At 44.5% G+C, this 21,538-nt stretch overlaps 1 protein-coding gene and 1 long non-coding RNA gene across 2 annotated transcripts; one reads left to right on the forward strand and one right to left on the reverse strand.

Annotated features, from left to right (window-relative positions):
- Positions 1-2,207: 2,207 nt before the first annotated feature.
- On the reverse strand, positions 2,208-15,838 carry LOC309820006. Its single transcript, XR_014296478.1, has 3 exons — positions 15,714-15,838; positions 10,315-10,516; positions 2,208-3,339 (listed from the first exon to the last, which is right to left on the reverse strand). It is a non-coding gene; the product is annotated as an uncharacterized lncRNA (long non-coding RNA).
- A 238-nt stretch (positions 15,839-16,076) lies between these two features.
- LAMTOR5 (late endosomal/lysosomal adaptor, MAPK and MTOR activator 5) lies at positions 16,077-20,470 on the forward strand. The gene is made up of 4 exons (XM_082650432.1): positions 16,077-16,245; positions 17,105-17,166; positions 19,071-19,188; positions 20,121-20,470. Exons 1-4 carry the CDS (start codon positions 16,211-16,213, stop codon positions 20,179-20,181), a joined length of 276 nt encoding a protein of 91 aa, XP_082506558.1. The 5' UTR covers positions 16,077-16,210; the 3' UTR covers positions 20,182-20,470.
- Positions 20,471-21,538: the final 1,068 nt, after the last annotated feature.

Here is a 21,538-nt window from a genome sequence, read left to right on the forward strand (position 1 = left end):
ATTCTTTTTCATAGCCTTTTCCATTATGTTTTTTACTACAGATAGGGAATATAATTCCCTGTGCTATACAGTAGGACCCTGTTGTTTATAGTAGTGTGTATCTCTTAATCCCAAACTCCTAATTTATCCCTCCCCACTCTTTCCCCTTTGATAACTATAAATTTGTTTTCTATGTCTGTGCATCTGTTTCTGTTTTGTAAGTTCATTTGTATCATATTTTAGATTCCACATATAAGTGATATCATGTGATATTTGTCTTTCTCTGATTTTCTTCACTTAGTATGATCATCTCTAGGTCCATTCATGTCACCTCAAATGGCATTTTTTCATTCTTTTTTTAATGGCTAATAGTCCATTGTATACATATCTAACATCTTCTTTATCCATTCATCTGTTGATGGACATTTAGGTTGCTTCCATGTCCTGGCTATTGTAAATAGTGCTGTTATGAACATTGGGGTACATGTACCTTTTTGAATTAGACTTTTCTCCGGATACATACCCAGGAGTGGGATTGCTGTATCATATGGCAAATCTATTTTTAGTTTTTTAAGGAACCTCCATACTCTGCCCTCATTCTTATTGGGAAAAACAAACAGACAAACAAAAAAGGAAATCCTGCCTATGATTATAAACTAATTCAGGAAAGTCAAATGATTTCATTCCATACTCCAATGCTGATTGATTATAATGGCTGCCTAGAGGAGTGTTGAGACCGGGTCTGAAGTCATCTCTGGGCTCCGTGGGAGAGAGCACCAGCACTGAATGGTGATGTCTGTCATGCGTACAGGATGGGAAACTGTTGGCACACGTGCCATGTATTTTCTAATCACGGGACTCTGTTCAGAAATAATCCATTTATACTGGATTTATCCTTGAAAATATCAGTGAGATAACAGCCGAAGGCTCAGGATCAAGGGAGTTTCAACTCCTAGTAGGAGGCCCCAGTTATGTTTTTGTCTCTACTCACAGAAATGAATTCTAGCAGTGCATTTAGCCTCCTGGTTCAGGTCAACGAGTTGGAATTACAGTTCTTCCTTTGAGAGCTATAGATTGTTGGTGCTGGGAATGGGGTTATGACTCATCAACGTTTTCCCCAGCTCTAGTGGTTCATGAAATAAACTGCTTAAAACAAACAAACAGGGCTTCCCTGGTGGCGCAGTGGTTGAGAGTCCACCTGTTGATGCAGGGGATGCGGGTTCGTGCCCCGGTCCGGGAAGATCCCACATGCCGCGGAGCGGCTGGGCCCGTGAGCCATGGCCGCTCAGCCTGCGCGTCCGGAGCCTGTGCTCTGCAACGGGAGAGGCCACAACAGTGAGAGGCCCGCGTACCGCAAACAAACAAACAAACAAAAAAAAAACACCTTTTGGCAAAGAGGTCAGGGCTGAACCTTGGCAAGTCTGCCCAGGAACCTTGCCTCCTGGACTGCCAATCCTTTCTAAGGACGTGGCCCCCCTGAGTGGCCACCCTGGGAGGAGGCCAGGTGACACATAAACATGGGCCAAGATGATTCCCGTAGGCTCAGAGGATTCACCACAAAGTGAAATACTCTTCCCTCAGTTAGTGGTTCATTTCAGCTGAAAATAAGACCTAGCATGTACAGGTCTCAAGGTCAACAGTTCCTACCATGTCCATGCAACAGTCCTTTGAGAATTCTTTCCCCGAGGCCAACAATTAATTCCCTTTAGGAAACAGGACTGGAGTGGCTGGAAGGGGGTCAGCCGTCCTAACAGGGCTGAGCCCCATTCTCTGCCCTTGCTGTTCCGGTTCCAAATCCAGCATGGACAGAGGGGTGTGCACACAGCCTTGGAGCGTCCTTGTGGAAAAGGCGCTCTCTCTCTCTCTCTCTCTCTCTCATAGGATTTGAACAAGATGACAGGCCCATCCTGCATACAGTTCGATAGATTTACAGACAAAAGGAGTATGTGTCACTTGCAAAGCAAGCCCCTCAGTACCAACAAGCTCAGTCTGCTGGAAAAGGCTCTGTGTCCCCCTGGGGTGCAGCCCAGAGAGGAGGCATATGGCTGGACACAGAAGAAAACAAAGTTGGGCAGAACATGCCTTGGATGAGTTAATGAGCCCAGGACTGAAGCTCCTTTATTGATGTGGGGAAATGTTAACATTATATGGCTAAGTGGAAAAAGCTGGAAACAAAAAAGAATCTACAATGTAATCCCCATTTTACACGTGTGTGTGTGTGTGTGTGTGTGTGTGTGTGTGTGTGTGTGTGTGAAGGCATGGACACACACAAAGAACAAGATGGAAAAGAGAAGAACTAAAATGTTCACATTTTATCTTGGCAAGGAGGAACTGCTAATGACCCTGGGTTTGGTTTATTTGTCTTGGTGGTTCTTTTGTCTTCATACGTTTCTACATTTTCTGTTTTCTATTTGCGCACACGTTCTTTCGGTAATAGAAAATGAAGTAAATGTTACTTTAGAATAATTAGAAAAGAGTGGGAAAGGGAATAATAAAAAAGAACATGAGTATTGGCATTATTTAGAACTAATAATAATCCTCATTCTGTCCCATCTTAGCTGGTGTCCTTGGACAAATTATCCTCCCTGGCCTCTGGTGCTCTCCCTAAAGCACCTACACAGTACGTGCTTAGACAGAGAAGGCAGACCTACTGTTTTTATGGTGGTTGGTTATTGTTTTCAGAGCAAGGGTGCTTAGCAGCCAGCAAAAGATGATTGTGGTGCTAGGGAGAGATTTTTGGTTTCCCCTGCTGAGACCGAGGGTCTAGAGTGGACGTGAGGCAGCCTGGTGGATGCCAGGAAATGGTGCAGCTGGGAGGTGCCCACACTCACCATCCAAACCCTCCGCAGTGCCTCCAACCCAAGCATGGGGAGTACAGACCAGCAGAGACCTTGGGGACCTGGTCAGCAAGATTCCAGCCGCATCTATGGCCATGACTAATGTGAGCTAACATTCAAGAGTCTGGGACACAGCCAGCAGACATTTTCTTTGTGAAATACTGTGTAAGTGCTTATGAGTAGGGGGCCAAGCCAGGCTGGGAGGGGGGATAGATGGATTCACCTGCAAGTTGATGAGACCCACAGCCAAGTAAAGTGGTTGGACCTCCATGGCAGAGGCACGAGGGACACAGGGGATACCAGGATGGGGCTGAGCATGGCTCCAAGGGCTCTGGGGACATCGTGCAATGTGGGAAAGATCATCCACAGTGGCCCAGCAGCTTCTGCCACAAGGAGCAGTCCCAGGTCCATTCTGCCTTGTAAATCCGGCTCCAAAACGCTCAATTCCAGCAAGAGCTCCCCAGAGTTCCCAACCGGGCACATAATTTCACCTTCTTAATAAATCACCGGGAGTCCTCCTGTCCTAAGAAAAACAAGAAGAGGAACAGCCAGAATCTGTCAAGAAATTAATTGAAAACAGCAAAATAAGACAATATAATTCCTTTCTCAAGGGCAGCCTTGGAGGTCGGGTACTGTCCCTCTGAGGCCTGCTGACCCAGGGCCCCCCAGCTGCTGGGAGGAGGTGCTCCTGCCTCCAGCAAACTGTAGCTCTTCCCTCTCTAGCAAAGCTACAAACAGCACATCTTTGTGCACCTCCCAACCCAGGAGCCAGAGCCACAGACATCACGCAGCATCAAGAATGGCTCTTCTAAGAAAAGCTAGAAAAAAATGCCTCTGTGTATTATGTGCACCTGAAAAAGGCACTCGTGTGTGTTCATTATATGTTTCATTTATGTGTTTGCATCCTCTCTTGTGTGATGATGACCAAACTAGGATCCGAGCAACTTAGAGCTGGACGGAAACCCTGAGATTAGACAGCACCCCCAGTGCCCAGCATTGCACCCAGGACTGAGGTACCATGTCCTCATTTGATGGGTGAGACTATGGTCATGGTCACAGACACAGTTAAATGCAGGTCTTCTGCTCCCAAGTGGCTCTATCCCATTGGTCCTTCTTCAGGTCCATTCAGCAAACCAGAGCATACAGTGAGAAGGCAAAGCTGAATAAGACAGAGCCCCTACCCTCGAGGGACTGGTGGGAAAAGCAAGGATGTACAGGACTGTGATGTTAAGAAATAATACTAATAATTCAAAACCTGGAAATATGGCCACAAGAGGACAGTAAGTCCTTCCAATGTCATTTGGTCATTGTTTCGCAAGTCCACCCAAGGATTATTTAGTCACCCAGGGGAAGGTATCTTTGTTTAATGGCTATTTACCATTAATTAAGGGCTCAGACTCTGTGAAGTTACATGTTAACTTGCAGATCATGTCCAGTAAAGATATAAATAATGTCTATTCAATAGAAAGCATAACATTAAAGACTGATTTTTTTAACTGCCTTGTAAGACATTAACCAGCTGTTTCGTTTTTAATTGGAGTAAAATACACATAAAATTTTACCATCTTAACCATTTTTAAGTGTACAGCTGTGTCATTAACTATATTCACATTGTGCAACCATCACCGCCATCCATCTCAAGGACTCTTTTCATCCTGCAACACTGACACTCTACACCCATTAACCATAACTCCCCATTCTCCCCTCCCACCAGCACCTGGCAACCAAAGTCTACTTTCGGTCTCTATGAATTTGACTATGCTACATATCTCATATTAGTGGAATCGTGCAGTACTTGTCCATGAGACTGGTTTATTTAACTTAGTATAATGTCCTTAAGTTTCATTCATATTGTAGCATGTGTCAGAGTTTCTTTCCTTTTTAAGGCTGAATCATATTTCATTGTACATATACACCACATTTTGCACATCCATTCGTCTGTCCATGGACTCTTGGGCTGCTTCCACCTTTTGGCTATTGTGAATAATACTCCTATAAACTTGGGTGTTCAAACATCTGCTGAGACTCTGCTTTCCGTTCTTGTGGATATATATCCAGAAGTGGAATTGATGGATCATATAATAACTCTACGTCTAATTTTTTGTGGAACTACCATACTGTTTTCCACAGTGGCTGTCCTGTTTTACATTCCCACCAACAGTGCACAAAGGTTCCAATTTCTCCGGATCCTTCCCAACACTTGCTACTTTTTGGTTTTTTTATTCTAATGGGTATAAGGTATCTCATTGTGGTTTTGATTTGTACTTCCCCAGTGATTAGTGATGCTGAGTATCTTTTCATGTGCTTATTGGCCATTTGTATATCTTCTTTGGAAAAATGTCTATTCAAGTCCTATGCCCATTTTTTAAACCAGGTTGTTTGGGTTTTTTGTTGTTGAGTTGCAGGAGTTCTTTTATATATTCTGGATATTAACCCCTTATCTGATACATGATTTGCAAATGTTTTCTCCCATTCCATGGGCTGTCTTTTCACTCTGTTGATAGTTTGCTTCCATGCACAAAAGTTTTTAATTTTGATATAGTCCAACTTATCTATTTTTTTCTTTTGCTTCCTGTGCTTTTGGTGTCATATCCAAGAAATCATTGCCAAATCCAACGTCATGAAGTTTTTCCCTTATGTTTTCTTCTGAGTTTGATAGCTTCAGCTTTTCCATTTAGGTCTTTTGATCTGCTTAGAGTTAACTTTAGTACATGGTATAAGGTAAGAATTCAACTTCATTCTTTTACACATGGGTGTTCCACTTTCCCAGCACCAGTTGTTAAAAAAGACCATCTTTTCCCCACTGAATGGTCTTGGCATGCTTGCCAAAAATCATTTGGCCATACATGTGAGGGCAACCAGTTTTGTTCTTAACCTAGATATTTTACTTGAACATTTCCTTTTAAGTGCTTGTAAATACCCATTTCCTCAAAATGCTCTTTGAACCAGCTTTGCCAACTTATTGGTTCCCTCATTCATGAATTACTAAATCTTTGACACCTGCCCATTCCATATTTTATGAGAGCCATGTTTTTAAATGTGTGAACATTATGCTTTGACAGTAACATACAAAGTGCTGTGGGTGTCGGGGTGAAGATCGTCTCTAATCGAGGGATTCAAACACCTTTTCACTTTTGAAATCAGCCTTATGATTAATGGGTAGACTTTTGGCAGATAGACATGGTGGTTTGGAGCGAACATTAAAGACCGTGGAAACAGCAGGAAGAGTGTTTTCCTTCCTGTTTGCTTCCTTTCTTGTGTGTCTTAGCCAGCAAAGTCTATTGGCCAACACAGATGTGACACTTTCCATGAGAAAGCCTTAGGGAAAAAAAGCCTCTTGCCTCTTTCATATGTCATTTCTCTTCAGGACAGGTCCCTGCTACAGCTCCAGGTCCTCTCAAGCCTCCACCTCCACCGCACCCCCTTCCCCTACCTGACAAGAGGCTAGAAAGGGCCTAGGCCTTTCCATCCATACTTTAGATTCATCTCTGATTCTGCCTTAACTAGGGAATTGCATTTCCTGGCTGTCTCCATCCCACCACATGGGGCCTCCATGAAATATCTCCCTGACAGACTCTAAAGGTTACCAGCATCAATCACAGGGATAAACAGCAAACAAGCCCGGGACAGAGCAGCCACCTCTGTCTGATCCAAAGTGGTATTAATTAGAAACCCTAACTTCTGGCCACAGAGGATAAGAACTGCCACCCTCAAGTGACCTTTGCCTTGGCGGAGTGTCCCCAGCCACGGCTGGCGGCAAAGCCCCTCTCTTTGGGGATCTTTACTCTGCAGGGTGCTTCTGTCCCGCTTGAATTTAACGCTGAGACTTGTGTTCCCTGAGGATCTCAGGTGTGCACATTCCTCCTTGGGTTTTTTTTTTTTTGCGTTACGCGGGCCTCTCACTGTTGTGGCCTCTCCCGTTGCGGAGCACAGGCTCCGGACATGCAGGCTCAGCGGCCATGGCTCACGGGCCCAGCTGCTCCGCGGCATGTGGGATCTTCCTGGACCGGGGCACGAACCCGCGTCCCCTGCATCGGCAGGCGGACTCCCAACCACTGCACCACCAGGGAAGCCCCCTCCTTGGGTTTTTGAGATCACATTGTTGTGGCCCCCAGGCCATTCCCACCTGAGCTTCCTAGCCCATGGCCGTGGCATTTCCTCAGGCTCTCGGCGGCCACAGCAGCCTGTATGGTGGCTTGACACTGGATGTCCCAGCTTCTGGCTTGCTGAGAGGCTGTCGCTGACCTCCCCCTCCTCCATGGGAACCCATGCACAGCGGTAACCCAGAGGAGCCTCAGCAGAGCCTGTGCCTTGCGTGCTGCTGAGACCCATGGCCTTGGGCCTGCCCACTCCTCTACCGCTCCCAGAGCCTCAGCTGTCCAGACACCCTGACTGAGGCCTCCAGGCATCCCAGCCCCTCAGACTTGGCTCAGCCTCTACCACTGGTAAAGACACCTCCCCGCTGGGGTCAGCAGGGCTCCCTAAGGGGCTGACCAAGGAAGGAGTGAGTGAAGACTCAGTGATCTCGAAGCAGGGCTGCTGAGCTACTTTCCTGGCTGGGTAACCAGTGTGTTCTCTGAGTGGTTGAGGGCAGACTCAGGGTGAGCCAGCCTCCACCCTTTCACCTTTCACTAGCTCAGCAACCTTGGGCAACTCACTCAACCTCTCTGAGCCTCAGTTTCCACATCCGTAAAATGGTGCTCATAATAACACCTCAGAAAGCTGCTCGATAGTAAATATAAAACACTTAGTACAGCACCTGGCAATAATCAATCCTCAACAAATGTTAACTATTTCTTGGGGGTCAGGGGTGGGTTTTGTCCCACTTGTGCAGTTGTGTGTACACAAAGAACACGAAGTCCTAGGGGAAGGACAAGTGGAACAAAGGCCAGAGATCGTGCCACTCATTTCTCCAGGCCTTCTCTTTGCTGACCAATGTTTCTACCAACTCAGAGAAGGCTGTCCTACTTTCATATTTGCTTGTCCAGAGAGTGATAAACTGTTATCTCCTTAAAGTCATCCAGCCTGCGTTCAGACGGGCCCTTCTCCACCTTGACAGATGGGATTACATTCATCTCCCTTCCCCTTTGGCAACTGGAAAGATCAATGAGACATTAGTCTCCCTGACTCTGACTTTCTCCTGGGGGAAATGCTGACAGCCCAGAATTAATGTGTCAATTGATTTACTCCTGGTGTCTAAAGGAGTAGACAAGACAAGTCCTCCCACTGCTGGGAGGGGAGATGGGGAGAGAGCAGCCTCTGCCACTTTCTGGGTCCGGCTCACAGGCCCGTGCTGTCTGGACTGGTTGAGGAGACAGTTGCAGAGAGACGGATTCACCTGGGATCTACATCCTGGAGACTGGCCGGCCCTAGCTCTGGAGTCCCAAAGCCATGGACACTCTCAAGTTCTACGGCCTTGACAAGCTATAGACCCCACCAGACCTCAGTTACTTCATCCACAAAATGAGGATGGAGATCCCTGATGGGATGACTGTGGAATTAACAAGAGATAATGTGTGTGAAGAGATGTGCTTTGTAAATGTTAATTTTTTATCTTTAAGTACAAGAGTAAATGCAATGTTCTTGAGTGAGAAACCAACCAAGTTTACAGATATTAAAACTGAGGCCTAGAGAGATGAAATCCATTTTCTTTTTTTTTTTTTTTTTTTTTTTGCGGGACGTGGGCCTCTCACTGCTGTGGCCTCTCCCACTGCGGGGCACAGGCTCCGGACGCGCAGGCTCAGCGGCCACGGCTCACGGGCCCAGCCGCTCTGCGGCATGTGGGATCTTCCCAGACCGGGGCACGAACCCGTGTCCCCTGCATCGGCAGGCAGACTCTCAACCACTCCGCCACCAGGGAAGCCCTGAAATCCATTTTCAGTCAGGTAAGTTATGAAGACTGTCCACTGCCTTCACTGCTTTTGACACTGTGATTGCGTCCCTGCCCCCACTTTCTACTGGCTCCTTGGGAGCTAGAATAACGGACAGATGAAGGGTTGGAGAGGGTCACTTTCCTGAGATTTTCAAAGGGATTCCCCGCCTAACAGAACATTTGCTGGACACTTTCTGTGTGCTAGATGCTTTCCTAGGGACCATGGAGGGCAAAGACAACACACTCAAGTTCTGATAAGCCCTTGACCCTGAGGGTTTGGTGTTTCTCTTTTCATCCTTCTCTCTCTCACTCACTCGTTCGTGTGTCTTCTCCCTCCCAGAAGCAGCTCTGCCTGCCCCACTGAGTCCTTTCCTTACAATGTGGCCCCAGACTCGGGTCTGGGCCAGACACTCAGGTTGTTGTTGGTAATGATCATTGGTTCGAACAGCTTCTCTTACCCAAAATAAAACTTGGGTTTTGTTTTGTTTTTTCCATGATCTCTAGCTTATTTACTGTATAGAACATAAACTCCTTGAGTGAGGAAGCTCCGCCTGATTTATTACTACTACCCACATAGAATTTGGCAAACTAGGAGTGAGAAATCAATTTTAAAAAATGAAACTACAGATCTACAGTGAGGACACGGCACGAAGCTGGTGGACATACATACTCTGAGATGCATTTCATGGCCCTTATCTCTAGAAGCACAAAGCAAAATGACCAACCTCTCGAATTTCATTTTCTTATACTCAAGCAGAAGAAAGGGCAGATAGCTCTCCCCTCCCCTTGCCAGGGCGTGGAACTTTGCCTGGTAAAGTTGCTCTCTGAGGTATGGAAGGAGCTGTGCGTGCCTCACCTAAGAGCTCTCCCTCACGCAAAGAAGGAAGCCCCCTCCTTGTAGGAGACACTTGAAATGCTCTCTTGCTGCCCGGCCCCAGGTGAATACCTTTGCTTTGCTCAGGCACCTGCAGAACAGATATAGAAAGCAGACATTTCCTCTTCAGCCTCCTTTGCAACTAAAGCCAGGGATGTGATTCAGGCTGCATTGCTTAAACTTACCCACACAAGACTTCAATTCAGAGGCTCTGGGAAAATTCCACTTTGCTGGCAAGGGCAGCAGCAGAGGGGGTCTGGCTTCGGGGCATAGCAAGCATAAGGTTAGGTTCCTGCCACAGTAACGGCCTTGGTACCGCAAGCTGTTGTGGGCTGCCACAAGACCAGTGGCAGGGGTGGCGTGGTGGGCTTGGAGCTTTGTCACTGGAAGCTTAGACTGAGCTCTCCAGCCCTCCCAACAATTGGGTAACCCTGAGCTACCAGTGTCATTTTAAAATTTCCTTTCCTACTCTATAAGCCAAAGTCAGCTTCTGTTGCTTGCAACTAAGAGCCCTGAATGACAGTCTAGTTCAACTTTGCCTCAGCTATCATCTCCTGAGGTCCTGGCAACGATAGCAGCTCTCACCTGTTCCCTGTCTGCGGTGGCCCCAGAGACTGTGTGAGGGGCTTCACATGCATCGTCCCATGGAGTTCCCTCACCACTGCTATGAGGTGGATACTATTCTTATCTTCAGGGAGAATTGAAAAAAATCTGAGACATCAAGGCATTAGAGGACTTGTCCAAGGTCTTACAAGAGGGTAATTCAGTGTGGTAACAATAGGTAAGCTCCCGAAGCTATATTCAGATTCCATGAGAGACGGTGGCAGCCGACAAAAAAATCTTCTCGCTCCGCTCTTCACGGCAGGGTGTGCAGAACTAGATGGGTCATCTTGTCTTCACGACATTCTCTACCCTGAGGTAAGGACCAGTAACACTTCACTAAGTTCGTAGACGCTGAAATAAAGACACGAAGATATTTCACTGCCCAAGAAGGATTTTTCCAGGACAGTGGCAGACATGATTGACAAGGGGACACATTATTACCCCACAAGCATGTTTTCTGAAACTCCCCAGGGGCTAAGGGAGTCCACGCTGGGTAGACAGTGAGGGGTAGCCAAAGAAGCTGAAAGCCTGCATTTAACTAAAAGCATCAGTGTGCAGGTCGGCACTGCAAATACATTTTAATACAGGTAATTCCTTTCCCATTCATTTTCAAGCACTTATTTCATTTACACAATCCCAAGGGCCAATAAATCTTGGCATTAAGGCTGATTTGATGTGTGATGCAGACAGTCTGATTAAGGATAGGGTATTTTATCAGCTCCTCTAAATTTCCTTTTCTCTAGTCTACAATTTTTTATACTGGGCTGATCTTTTTTTTATTCATAAGGGCTTCATTCCCATTTGTCATGGCTGCATCAACCGGGCATCTAATGAAGACTTGGATATGGAAGTCTGCATCTCATCTATCCTCAGTAGCAAAATTAATAAAGCAGCAGGAAAACAGCTTCCTGAACTGAAATGTCCTTGGCCCACGCTGAGTCATCTAAAATATATTTTGCTTGTGTCTTCCAAAATTGGGGCTTAGCTATAAACTTTAGGAGGCAGTGCTCAATTTCAACTTCCATCCACTGATAGCCTGTACCCTACTCCCCTGCCCAACCCATTGCTTGGAGAGGCTTGGACCAGAGTGGCCAGAAGCCTATTTTCCCACTATCCCCTCTGCACACATTTATTGAGCACCTTTTATAGGCCAGGCTCAGGGAGATATAAAACAGGCTCTAGAAGGCCACAGTCAAATGGGTCATGCCACCACTGTTGGCCAATGCAAGAAAAACATCTTAGTTAGCCAAGTGTCAAGGCTGGGAGCAAGCTGGAATGATTATCTGCTCTATCCTTTTGCCTCTGAGAGGGTGAGCCTCCCAACCAGTTTCTCTATAATTAAGGGCTGCCAAACGCCTGTGATCACAGACATTGACTTGTAGACTTTATGGATATATGAGTATATTGGTTTCCCAGGGCTGTCATAACACAGTACCACAGACTGAATGGCCTAAACAACAGAAAGTTATTGCCTCACAGTTGTGGAGTCTAGATGTTCAAAATCAAGGTGTCCTTCTGAGGGCTGTGAGGGAGGGATCTGCTCCAGGCCTCTCTCTTTGGCTTGGAGGTGGCTGTCTTCTCCCTCTGTCTTTTTACATTGTCTTCCCTCTATGAATGTCTGTGTCCAAATTTCTTTTTATAAGGACATCAGTCATAGCGAATTAGGGCCCACCCTTATGACCTCATTTTACCTTGATTACCTCTGTAAACACCCTGTTTCCAAATAAGGTGACATTCTGAAGTACTGGGGGCTAGGACTTCAACATATGAATTTTGAGGAGACACAATTCAACACGAGTGTCTCTAAAACTGGTTTAACTAAAGCTTTAAGACAACCTGTAGCAACACAATATAGTTAGAACACCACATGGAGGGTTAAGAATTCCATGTTCAAGTCCTAAATTAGCCACTTCCCCTCTCTGAGCCTCAGATTTCTTCTCTAGAGAATAAGAGAGCTGGACTGGGCCTCCAGAACCCTCTCACGTCTCCAGGATTGTGTTGCTGACGACATAAGAGAAGTTGAGGCAGCACAGGGGGCAGGTTAATGGTGAGGCTCCACCACTCACAAGCAGGCTGATCCTGAGCAAGGATTGATCTTCTGAGCCTCTTAAGTGAGGACAGTGACAGTAGCTACTTCAAAAAGGTTCTCAGGACTAATGAGGCCTGTGAAATGCCCAGCACGCAGCTGTCCCTCCATGTGTACGAACTGCTAAGGGTATTACTGCTCTTATTACTATCAGGAGTTAGGCTTTGGATCTAGGACTCAGCTCTCAGGCAGTGTCCACGATCGGAAGACAGGGGGCTGCACCCCAGTGTCCTATCCAGTAGCTCATGTGGAGTGAGAGGCTTTAGCTGGCAGGACTCTTGTGAACCTTGGGACATGCCTTTCCCCATCTCCACCTTCCAAATCCCATCCCATTCCATTTGGCTTTTCACGTTCATGTCATTAGGGTTAGGGCTAGGATTTCAGGTGATTTTTTTTCTCACTGTTTTATTAATTTTACACACCCTAGAAAAGTATAATAACACATATTTCATCATCTCGTTTAAATGCAGCCCTGCGACCTCACACCCACATGAACACTAGATTGCTTGAGGTCTGTAGTGGTCATTCGGCTCTTATCATCTTTGAACTGTTAGTTGTTTGCTCATGTGTGTCCTCGCCTAGACTGTAGGCAACTTGAGGAGACATATGAGTCTTCTTACTGAGATTTAGCAAACCTTACTGATTGACTCCCACAATGCACCAGCCCTCTTACATGAAAAATCTCATATCATCCTCCCCACAACCTGATGAGGCAGGTAATGGTGTTACCATGTCACAGATGAGCCCCTGAGGCTTGGGGTCACATGTGTAGGCAGTGGCTAAGCCAGGATCCAATTCTACATCGCCTGACTCCGAGGCCACCAGTCTAGCCTAGTGCTCTCCTCTGCAAGCTGTACCAGCTCAGGAGGCTCGTGGGTCCCTGTAACTCACTTAGGATCCTCCAGCCTGAGCAGAGTTTTCCATGGCCTTGGTGCCCCCTGGTGGCATGTGAGGGCTCGTTCCCAGCCCAGCTTCAGGCTCATTCCACTGCAGGCCTGCGATCCCTAAGCACTTGAAAGAGTGACCAAGGGAGCTGGCCCTGGCGCAGCAGGGCCCTCTGCACCCAGGGAAGGGCTAGTGACACTAGAGTGTCACTTTTTAAATGGACCGCCCCCGCCCCGAGGATTCTGCTCCTGATAGGTCAAAGAAGAGCGCTTAGGGTCTCAGGCCAACAGCCCTGAGATGAACTACAAGGTCTGGTTCACACCACCCAGCTTCTCATCTCCCCTTTCCCAGTCAGGACATGTGGGCATGGGCAATCTCTGCAGCACCCTCCTGGGATTTCCATTTTCCAAGAGCTTGTTTATGGAGTGGGGGAGGGAGAAGAGGATAAAGGTGGTTAAAGTTGAGGACTTAAAAGCTTCTTTACATAACACAGTCTTTTTCTCAAAAAACCCATCAAGATTCTTCAGTAAGTATTACTGGAGTCCTATTGTGCTCCACAGCGCTCAGGATGCAGAAATGGAGAAAACAGCCTTTCTGTCTTGGAAAGTAAACATATAAAAAATTACAATGCAATGAGGCAAGTACTCTGATATGGGTGTCCTGGGACTTCTCCTGTCACACCCAAGATGGTTATCAGTACTCAAAACTGAGAATAAAGAATCATCAAATACCTCACAAGCTGAAGTAGAAAACAATTAGGGGTCAGACACCTTGTCCAACTAACCATCACTCCAGCCAACAGCACTTCCCCAGCTTACATAAGCCACCACTCCTTCTACAGGGACAAAACAGCAAGAAGACACAGAAAGAGGGGGTGGTGTGGAATAGCCTGCCTTCCCACCTCCGGAGCAACAAGGATGCTTGAGCCAGCGGTCATCCTCTTCCTACGTGCTCATTTTCCCCTTGGAGGCCTTCCTTAGCACGTAAAAAGTGATCACCAGCTTTTCCGGGAATCCTATAATCACTGATCTGGCTTTGAGATAATCACAGATATCCTAGAGCTGCATTAACCAACGGTAGCCACCCATCACACACATAGCTATTGAGCACTTGAAATGTGGCTAGTCTGAATTGAAACACGCTGTCAGTGTAAAATATACACCGGATTTTGAAGACTTAGTCCGGGGTGGGGCAGGGGAATGCAAAACATCTCTGTATTTTAAAAATTGATTACATCATGAAATGATAATATTTTGGACATAGTATTTGGATAAATAAAATATATTATTAAAATTAATTTCACCTGTTTTACTTTTTTTAGCGTGGCTACCAGGCCATTTAAAATTACAGCTGTGGCTGGCTCACATTCCGTTGCTATTGGACGTCGCTGCCCTGAGGGTTAGAAAGCCAGAGCTGAGATGCCCCAGTCCAGCAAAGCTTACACCACATTGGGACCACAAGGGGGCGCTACTGTGGTGCCGAGCTGCCTGGGGCAGGACTTCAGCAGCAAGCAGGCCGGCTCCTCACATTTTCTGATGCTATCTTTTAAGGGTAGCTTTAAACAGCTTTTTCTAAAATTTAAATGGCCCATATTATGTGACCCCGAGGTTAATATAAATCATTTCTCTAGGGCAGGAGTCTAACACTCCTGAATTACAATATTCAAGACTGGAATTTTAAGGCAGCTGCAAGTTTCTCACCATCACAGCTAGGGAATGAAGAGGGACTGTGAATTCAAGTCGAGAGAAGCCTTGAAGCTGGGCCCCAGAACAGAAGGTGGGCTGTGAGTAAAAGCTGGAGGTAAGAGGGTTGGAGAAAAGGTAGCTCCAGGAGTGATGTTAGGAGGACTTAAGCACAAGGAGTGGGTATTGGCTTATGGGCGATGGGTGACCTCTGGACATACTCCCATTTTCATCAGAATGCTACCAATCTGAGTGTAAATTGTTACCACCTTTCTTCGGGGCAATTTGTAAGTGTATTTTAAAAGCCTTAAAAATGTCAATATCCTTTGACCCAATAATTCCATTCTAGTAACTCATAAGGAAAATTTTAAACTGCACAAATATTTGGCTATAAGGATATTCATCCAGCATTTGTAATAGCCAAAGAACCCAAAATAACAATAAAACTATAAGCAACCTAACTGCACATTGATATGGGTTGGTTAAATCAATTAACAGTTATAATATGGACTATTTTGTAAGTGTTACAGAGGTTGTGTAAATGAATACTTACTGACATGAAAAGACATTTATGCTAAATTCTGTGAAAAGGGTCAGCTACAGAATTGTATGTCCAGTATGTGTGTCAATTTTGCTTAAAAAAGAAACAACAACAACAACATTAAAAGCATACATCTGCAAAGACAATTGGCTGAAAGAATATTCTCCAAGGGATTAATAGTCAACTCTGGACAGAGGCTATGGGTGGGCTTTCTTTCTTTATTTTTTAAAACTGCTTTTATAATTAACTTTTTTAAAGATTATTTATTTATCACAAGTGACACGTTCTTTCCCAAGCCCTCGCCAAAGGGGAAGAACCAACGTTTTCGTTAAAATCCCGACACTTTCCCCATACCTATTAGCATTGTTCCATCTCGTCCTCTAGTCCCTGTGTCCAGTCTTTTCCCCTGTAAGCCTTTCACCGGGGTCCTGTGTCTCTCTTGTCTCTCTCTGCCCCACCGCCTGGATGAGACCCCGTCGGGCCGCCCGGGTTGTTGTAAAACTTCAACAGGGTCTGGCCCGACTTCTTGGAGTCGGTGGAATTGTAATCCAAAGGTCTGTATGGAGGAGACAGAGGGACAGGCCAGGAGGCCGGCTCCGAGGGACGACCGCAGGCCTCCCTCCCACGGCGGCATTCCGCGCCGTCCCCTCGCCTGTTGCACAGGCAGCAGAACCTCCGCCCGGCTCGCGGTGGCGGGCGCGTAAAGATGTCATCCTGGACACAACGCGAAGGCTGCGCCACGAATTTTGTCCCTTCGGAGGCACCGTTCCTGCCCACGGCCCTCTCGCGTCATGTGAACGACCGAGGGGCACCCGAGACCAGCGGCGAAGAAGAAGGCGACTCACGGCGGCATGGAGGCAACTTTAGAGCAGCACTTGGAGGACACGTGAGTAGTATTCTCGTAGGCCTGTCCTGGGGTCGCGGCTGGGGGATTTGAACGGGACAGAGGGCGCAAGCTGCGAGCGCCGGCCGGGCGTCTTGGGGACGCCCTGTCCCGGGGCCTCCGGTGTGGGTGCGAAATGACCCGGAATTAAATCCCGCCGGGGCTCCGCACACTCCCTCCTGAGCGGGTCTCCGCGGCCCGAGCCCAAACCCGACTCTCGTGCTGAAATTGTCCGGACAGGGTCGTTCTTCGGGAGTTTTAGGAACCGGGTTCGTTTGGGAGAAGGAAGTACCACTTGTGCAGAGCCCTGCCTTATAAACGTAAACACACACAGCGTATTATTTCCTTCCGGGTGTAACCAGTTACTTGCTGAAAGGCATCCGTTAAATTTTTCGAATGAGTAATATCTACGGAAAATCCAAAGTTGGAAAAATAGAAGGCGTACAGGGAAACACCTCCCTCGCATCAGTGCCCCTCAGCTTCCCACTACCCCTCCAGGAGGCAGCCCGTGTTACCTAAGAGTTTGTCAACAGTTGTTTCAAGTGAGTTAGTATGTTAACATATGCATTTTTAACGAAGGCAACAAAATCCCAACTATTGCAATGTTTGTGGCCCTCCAAAGCTCAACAGTACCTGGGCACGGTCTTTATTCTCATGAGAGAGAAACTGGTTTAACTATTTAATTCAGTTAATTGTAATTTAATTTTTCCTGGGACAGGGGTGGGCGATAGTGAAAAAAGATTAACACTGACTTCAAGTACTACAACAATGCCTGGTACAGAGAAAGCATATTTGTGTTATAATTATTTAAATTCATTTTCCCACATCATTTGCTTTCTTCTTCCTGCGTTCCTGGAATTAGAATGAAGAATCCATCCATTGTTGGAGTCCTGTGCACAGATTCACAAGGACTCAATTTGGGCTGTAAGTATCTCACATCAACCCTTTGGTGGATTGCACAGCATTTGATGTTGACTGGGAGCCTAGTGTGCTATTATTCTCTAGTTTTTATTTCCTGTTACCCTGCCACTTTCTGGGGACTTTTGCAAGCGTAGAGATCATCCCCAAATAACAAAATTAGGAAATTGAAACTTCTCTATAAAGGTAGAAATGTTCCTTGCAGTTCTAGCACTACAGAGTCATTTCTACTAGAGTAGTATTTTAATCATTTTAAATTGGGTCTAGAAAGGACTTCAGATAATGACAGCAGTTACCATTTATTGAATTTCTGCCATATGGTGGGACTGTGAAGCTTTGTATACATTATCTCTAATTTTCACAATAACCCTGCTAGATGGGTGGTGTTACTTTTTAGTCCAACTTCACTTAAGAGTGAGTAGGTAGTAAAAATGGGGGCTGTAGGGTTGGACACACCTAGCTTCAACCCCTTGCTCTTCCATTTACTAGTGGTGTCAGCTTGGACCAAAAAGAACCTTTCTGAGCCTCAGTTTCTTTACTGAGCTGTTGCTTAATAAGAATTATTATTATGGAATTGCATTTATTGAGCTCTTACTATGTGCCAGGCACCGTTCTAAGTGCTTTGTGTATACTAAGTCATTTAATCCTCATGACTACCCTGTTAGGCAGATAAAGAAATGGAGGCACAGAGGTTCACTAACTTGCCTAAGGCCATACAGCTAGTAAGTAGTTGAGCTAGGATTTGAGTCTGGCTCAGAAGCCTCTTAATCAGAATACTATAAAATTATATATGTAAAGCACTCAGCACAGAACCCAGACATAATGCTCAATAAATGGTAACAATTACTGATGAGAAAATAAATCCAGAAAGGTAACAATGGAAGCCTTCAGCTAAGTAATGTCAGAACTAGTAAACCCAGGACACCTTGCTCCTTACTCCTCTGTACTGCAGGACTTTTTAAAGCTCTGAAGTTTTGCTGGGAGGGTAATTGAAGGAAGTAGTCTGTAACTCAGGTTTTACACACAAATCAGTTTAGTTGGAAGAAAAAAGGCAGATTTTTTTTTGAGGCACTTGCCAGGCTCACAAAGGAAAGGCTGAAATTCAAGTGCAGAAATGTAAAACTAAATGTACTCCTTCAAGAAAACTTCACCCAAAAGACTGCACTGTGTGTCCAGTTAATGTTTTATGTAACAACAGTAAATCCATCAACTCTGCCATACTGGCATGTCTATTACCTGAGTTAGTTTCAGGCAGATGGGCTTGTGTTGCCTTTATATACAGAAAGATATTGTAAACTTAGTAATTACGTTTTGTACCTGACATCCAAGATTTAGTTATTATCTACAGGCTAAAACAAACATTAGTAAAAAGCCAATTCTGTTGCTATTTGAAAAACCAGTTTATTCTAGTGGAAATAATTGCTCACAGAATATTTATACATGCCGTTAAGGTGATCTTACAGCCAAACTCCTGAGTAAAGATCTTTATATCCTTTGAGGTTGATCTCAGTAAAAGGAAATCAGATTTTCCATGAGGAATTAATTAGTTTCAACAAGTCTCTTGCCCTTACTGGTTTTTGTCAGTCTCACCTATGAATTTCTTCGTTTCAGTTTGCTTTCAGATTGACTTGAATTACAGCTTCCTTATATGCTTGAGAAAGTGTTTAGAGATGGTGATGGGAATGACTTGGAAAATTGAGTGTTATGGCCTTTTACTGACTTAAAAGCTGTTACTGGCTTTCTCACTGATGGAACCACTGAGTATCAGGGCAGAATCATTTTATGTCAGTACCTAACCTAAGAGACCATGAGCTGAACCTTCTTTTTGTGAATAATTCAATTCAGTTCTACTATACGTCTATACTCATTTTTGGACAGTCAGGCAACCTGATATCATCTCTGTCTTCCAGGCCGCGGAACCCTGTCAGATGAGCATGCTGGGGTGATATCTGTTTTAGCCCAGCAAGCAGCTAAGCTAACCTCAGACCCCACTGATATTCCTGTGGTGTGTCTAGAATCAGATAATGGGTGAGTAGATGGCAGCAGATCCCTTCCTTTCCTTTTCATTCAGAAAAATCAATCCCTGGGAAACTTGACTGGGGCTTGCCCTGTGTTCATCAGTGATTTCTCAAAGTACGTGGAGGAAGGTTCTACCCTTTGGACCACAGGAGCAGATGGATTGATCTCTAAAGCTAATGTGCTTTCACACCACAAAGACATTTAAATGAAGAGTAAGAGGAGTCATGAACTATCAATAAAAGGAGCAATAAATAACACAGAGGAAGACTAAACAAAGAACAGAAACAATGTCTGTAGTAATAGAAATACCAAAGACATTCCAAGTGAGGGTCCTCAGAATAATAGTAAATGAAAAAAGCAGAACCATGCACAGGGACTTCCCTGGTGGTCCAGTGGTTAAGAATCCGCCTTCCAATGCAGGGGATGCGGGTTCGATCCCTGGTCAGGAAACTAAGATCCCACATGCCGCGGAGCAACTAAGCCTGCACGCTGCAACTACTGAGCCCACGTGCCACAACCAGAGAGCCCGTGTGCCGCAATGAAGAACCTTCGTGCTGCCATGAAAGATCCCTCTGTGCTGCAACTAAGACCTGACACAGCCAAAAATAAATAAAAATTTTAAATAAATAAATAAACTATGCACATTATGATCACAGTTCTGTAAAGTGAGAAAAAATGTATATATGGTATACATGCATATTAAAAAAGGAAAATATTAATAGTGGTTGTCTTTGAGTGACAGGATTATAGAATTAATTTCGTTTTTATATTTTATACTTTTCTGTATTTCCCAAATGTTTTATTGTATTTAGATATTGCTTTCATACATAGAAAAGTAAGTATTATTTTTTTAGTTGTGTCCTAAACCAAACAGCATCTTTAATCTTACGTCGACTCCCACTTGCAACACTTTACTGAATATCTTCCACTTTGCCTTTCAGGAACATTATGATCCAGAAACACGATGGCATCACAGTGGCAGTGCACAAAATGGCCTCTTGACATCTTGTATCAGTTCTCCAGCAGCTTGTCATGGGGACTCAATCGTACCTTATGTTAATTATCTTATAGAGCTATTAGAGTTCCAGTAATTAGGCCATTCATGTAATGTGCATTAGGCACTTTTCTATTAATTTTAGAGTAAGCTGCTTTTTGACACTCTGACTTATCAAAATTGACTTATCAAAATTGACTTATCAAAATACTAGTTAAGGGAAGTATGTTTTGAAGCAAGTTTAGGTCACTTTGTATACAGAATTTTGTTATGTTTAATAAAACTGGTTGGAGGAAAGCTTGGATCTTTTCTGAATTCTTTAAACTCTTATCAAATGTTTATTTTTTCAATTATCAAATTGTAATCTTTCTTAAAAAGGTAACTGCTCCAAACCATTCTGTTTCGGAAGCTCCTGAAATACATAGATTCTCACAGAAACATCCATGGATATATAAAACAAGTCAAGCATACGCCTACCCCATAATAAAAACATAATAATAGATATCATAAGTACTTACTATATGCCAGGAACACATTCAGTTCTCGTTAACAACCCTATATGGGTTCTCAATAGCAAAGAGGTGGAAGCAACTCAAATGTCTGTTGATGGGTGAATGAATAAACAAAATGTATATACATACCATGGAATATTATTCAGTGTTAAAAAAGGAAAGAGATTTTGACACATGCTATAGCATGGAGGACTCTATGCTAAGTAAAATAAGCCAGTCACAAAAAGACAAATCCTGTATGATTCCACCTATATGAGGTACCTAGAGCAGTCAAATTCATAGACATAGTAGAATGGTGGTTGCTAGGGTGAGGGGAAAAAATGGGGAGCTACTGTTTAATGGGTACAGAGTTTCAGTTTTACAAGATGAAAAGAGTTCTAGAGATGGATGGTGGTGATGGTGGCAACAATAATATCAATGTATTTAATACCTCTAAACTGTACACTTAAAAATGGTTAACATAAAAAAATGGTTAAGATTGTAGATTTTATGTATTTTACCACAATAAAACAGTTTTAATTAAAAAACATGAACTAATAAAAACACCACCTGAACTAATAAAAAATTCAGCAGAATTACAAGATGAAGATCAACTTACAAAAAGTGAAAAAGCTTCTATACCTCAAAATAGAAAATAAGAAAACATTTGCAATAGTGACAAAAACAATAATGCATTTAAGAATTAATAAAGGATGAAAAAAACCTGTATGGAGAAAAAGTTTAAACTCTTAAGGATTAAAAATTGAGCAGAACTAAATAAATACAAAATATTGAATACAATGTAACAAAAGGATATCAAATCTGCAAAGAATTTTTCCTGAATTCAATGTGTTGTAATAAAGATGGCAGTAGG

The sequence above is a fragment of the Grampus griseus genome (genome assembly GCF_964374135.1).
Source record: "Grampus griseus genome assembly, chromosome: 1".
Lineage (NCBI taxonomy): Eukaryota > Metazoa > Chordata > Mammalia > Artiodactyla > Delphinidae > Grampus > Grampus griseus.

Bases quoted from the DNA above. Each gene is read 5' to 3' on its own strand.
- LAMTOR5 (XM_082650432.1), top strand. From the start codon at position 16,211: ATGGAGGCAACTTTAGAGCAGCACTTGGAGGACAC. The intron at 17,167-19,070 runs GTAAGTATCTCA...TCTGTCTTCCAG, and splicing joins ACAAGGACTCAATTTGGGCT to GCCGCGGAACCCTGTCAGAT. The intron at 19,189-20,120 runs GTGAGTAGATGG...TTTGCCTTTCAG, and splicing joins TGTCTAGAATCAGATAATGG to GAACATTATGATCCAGAAAC.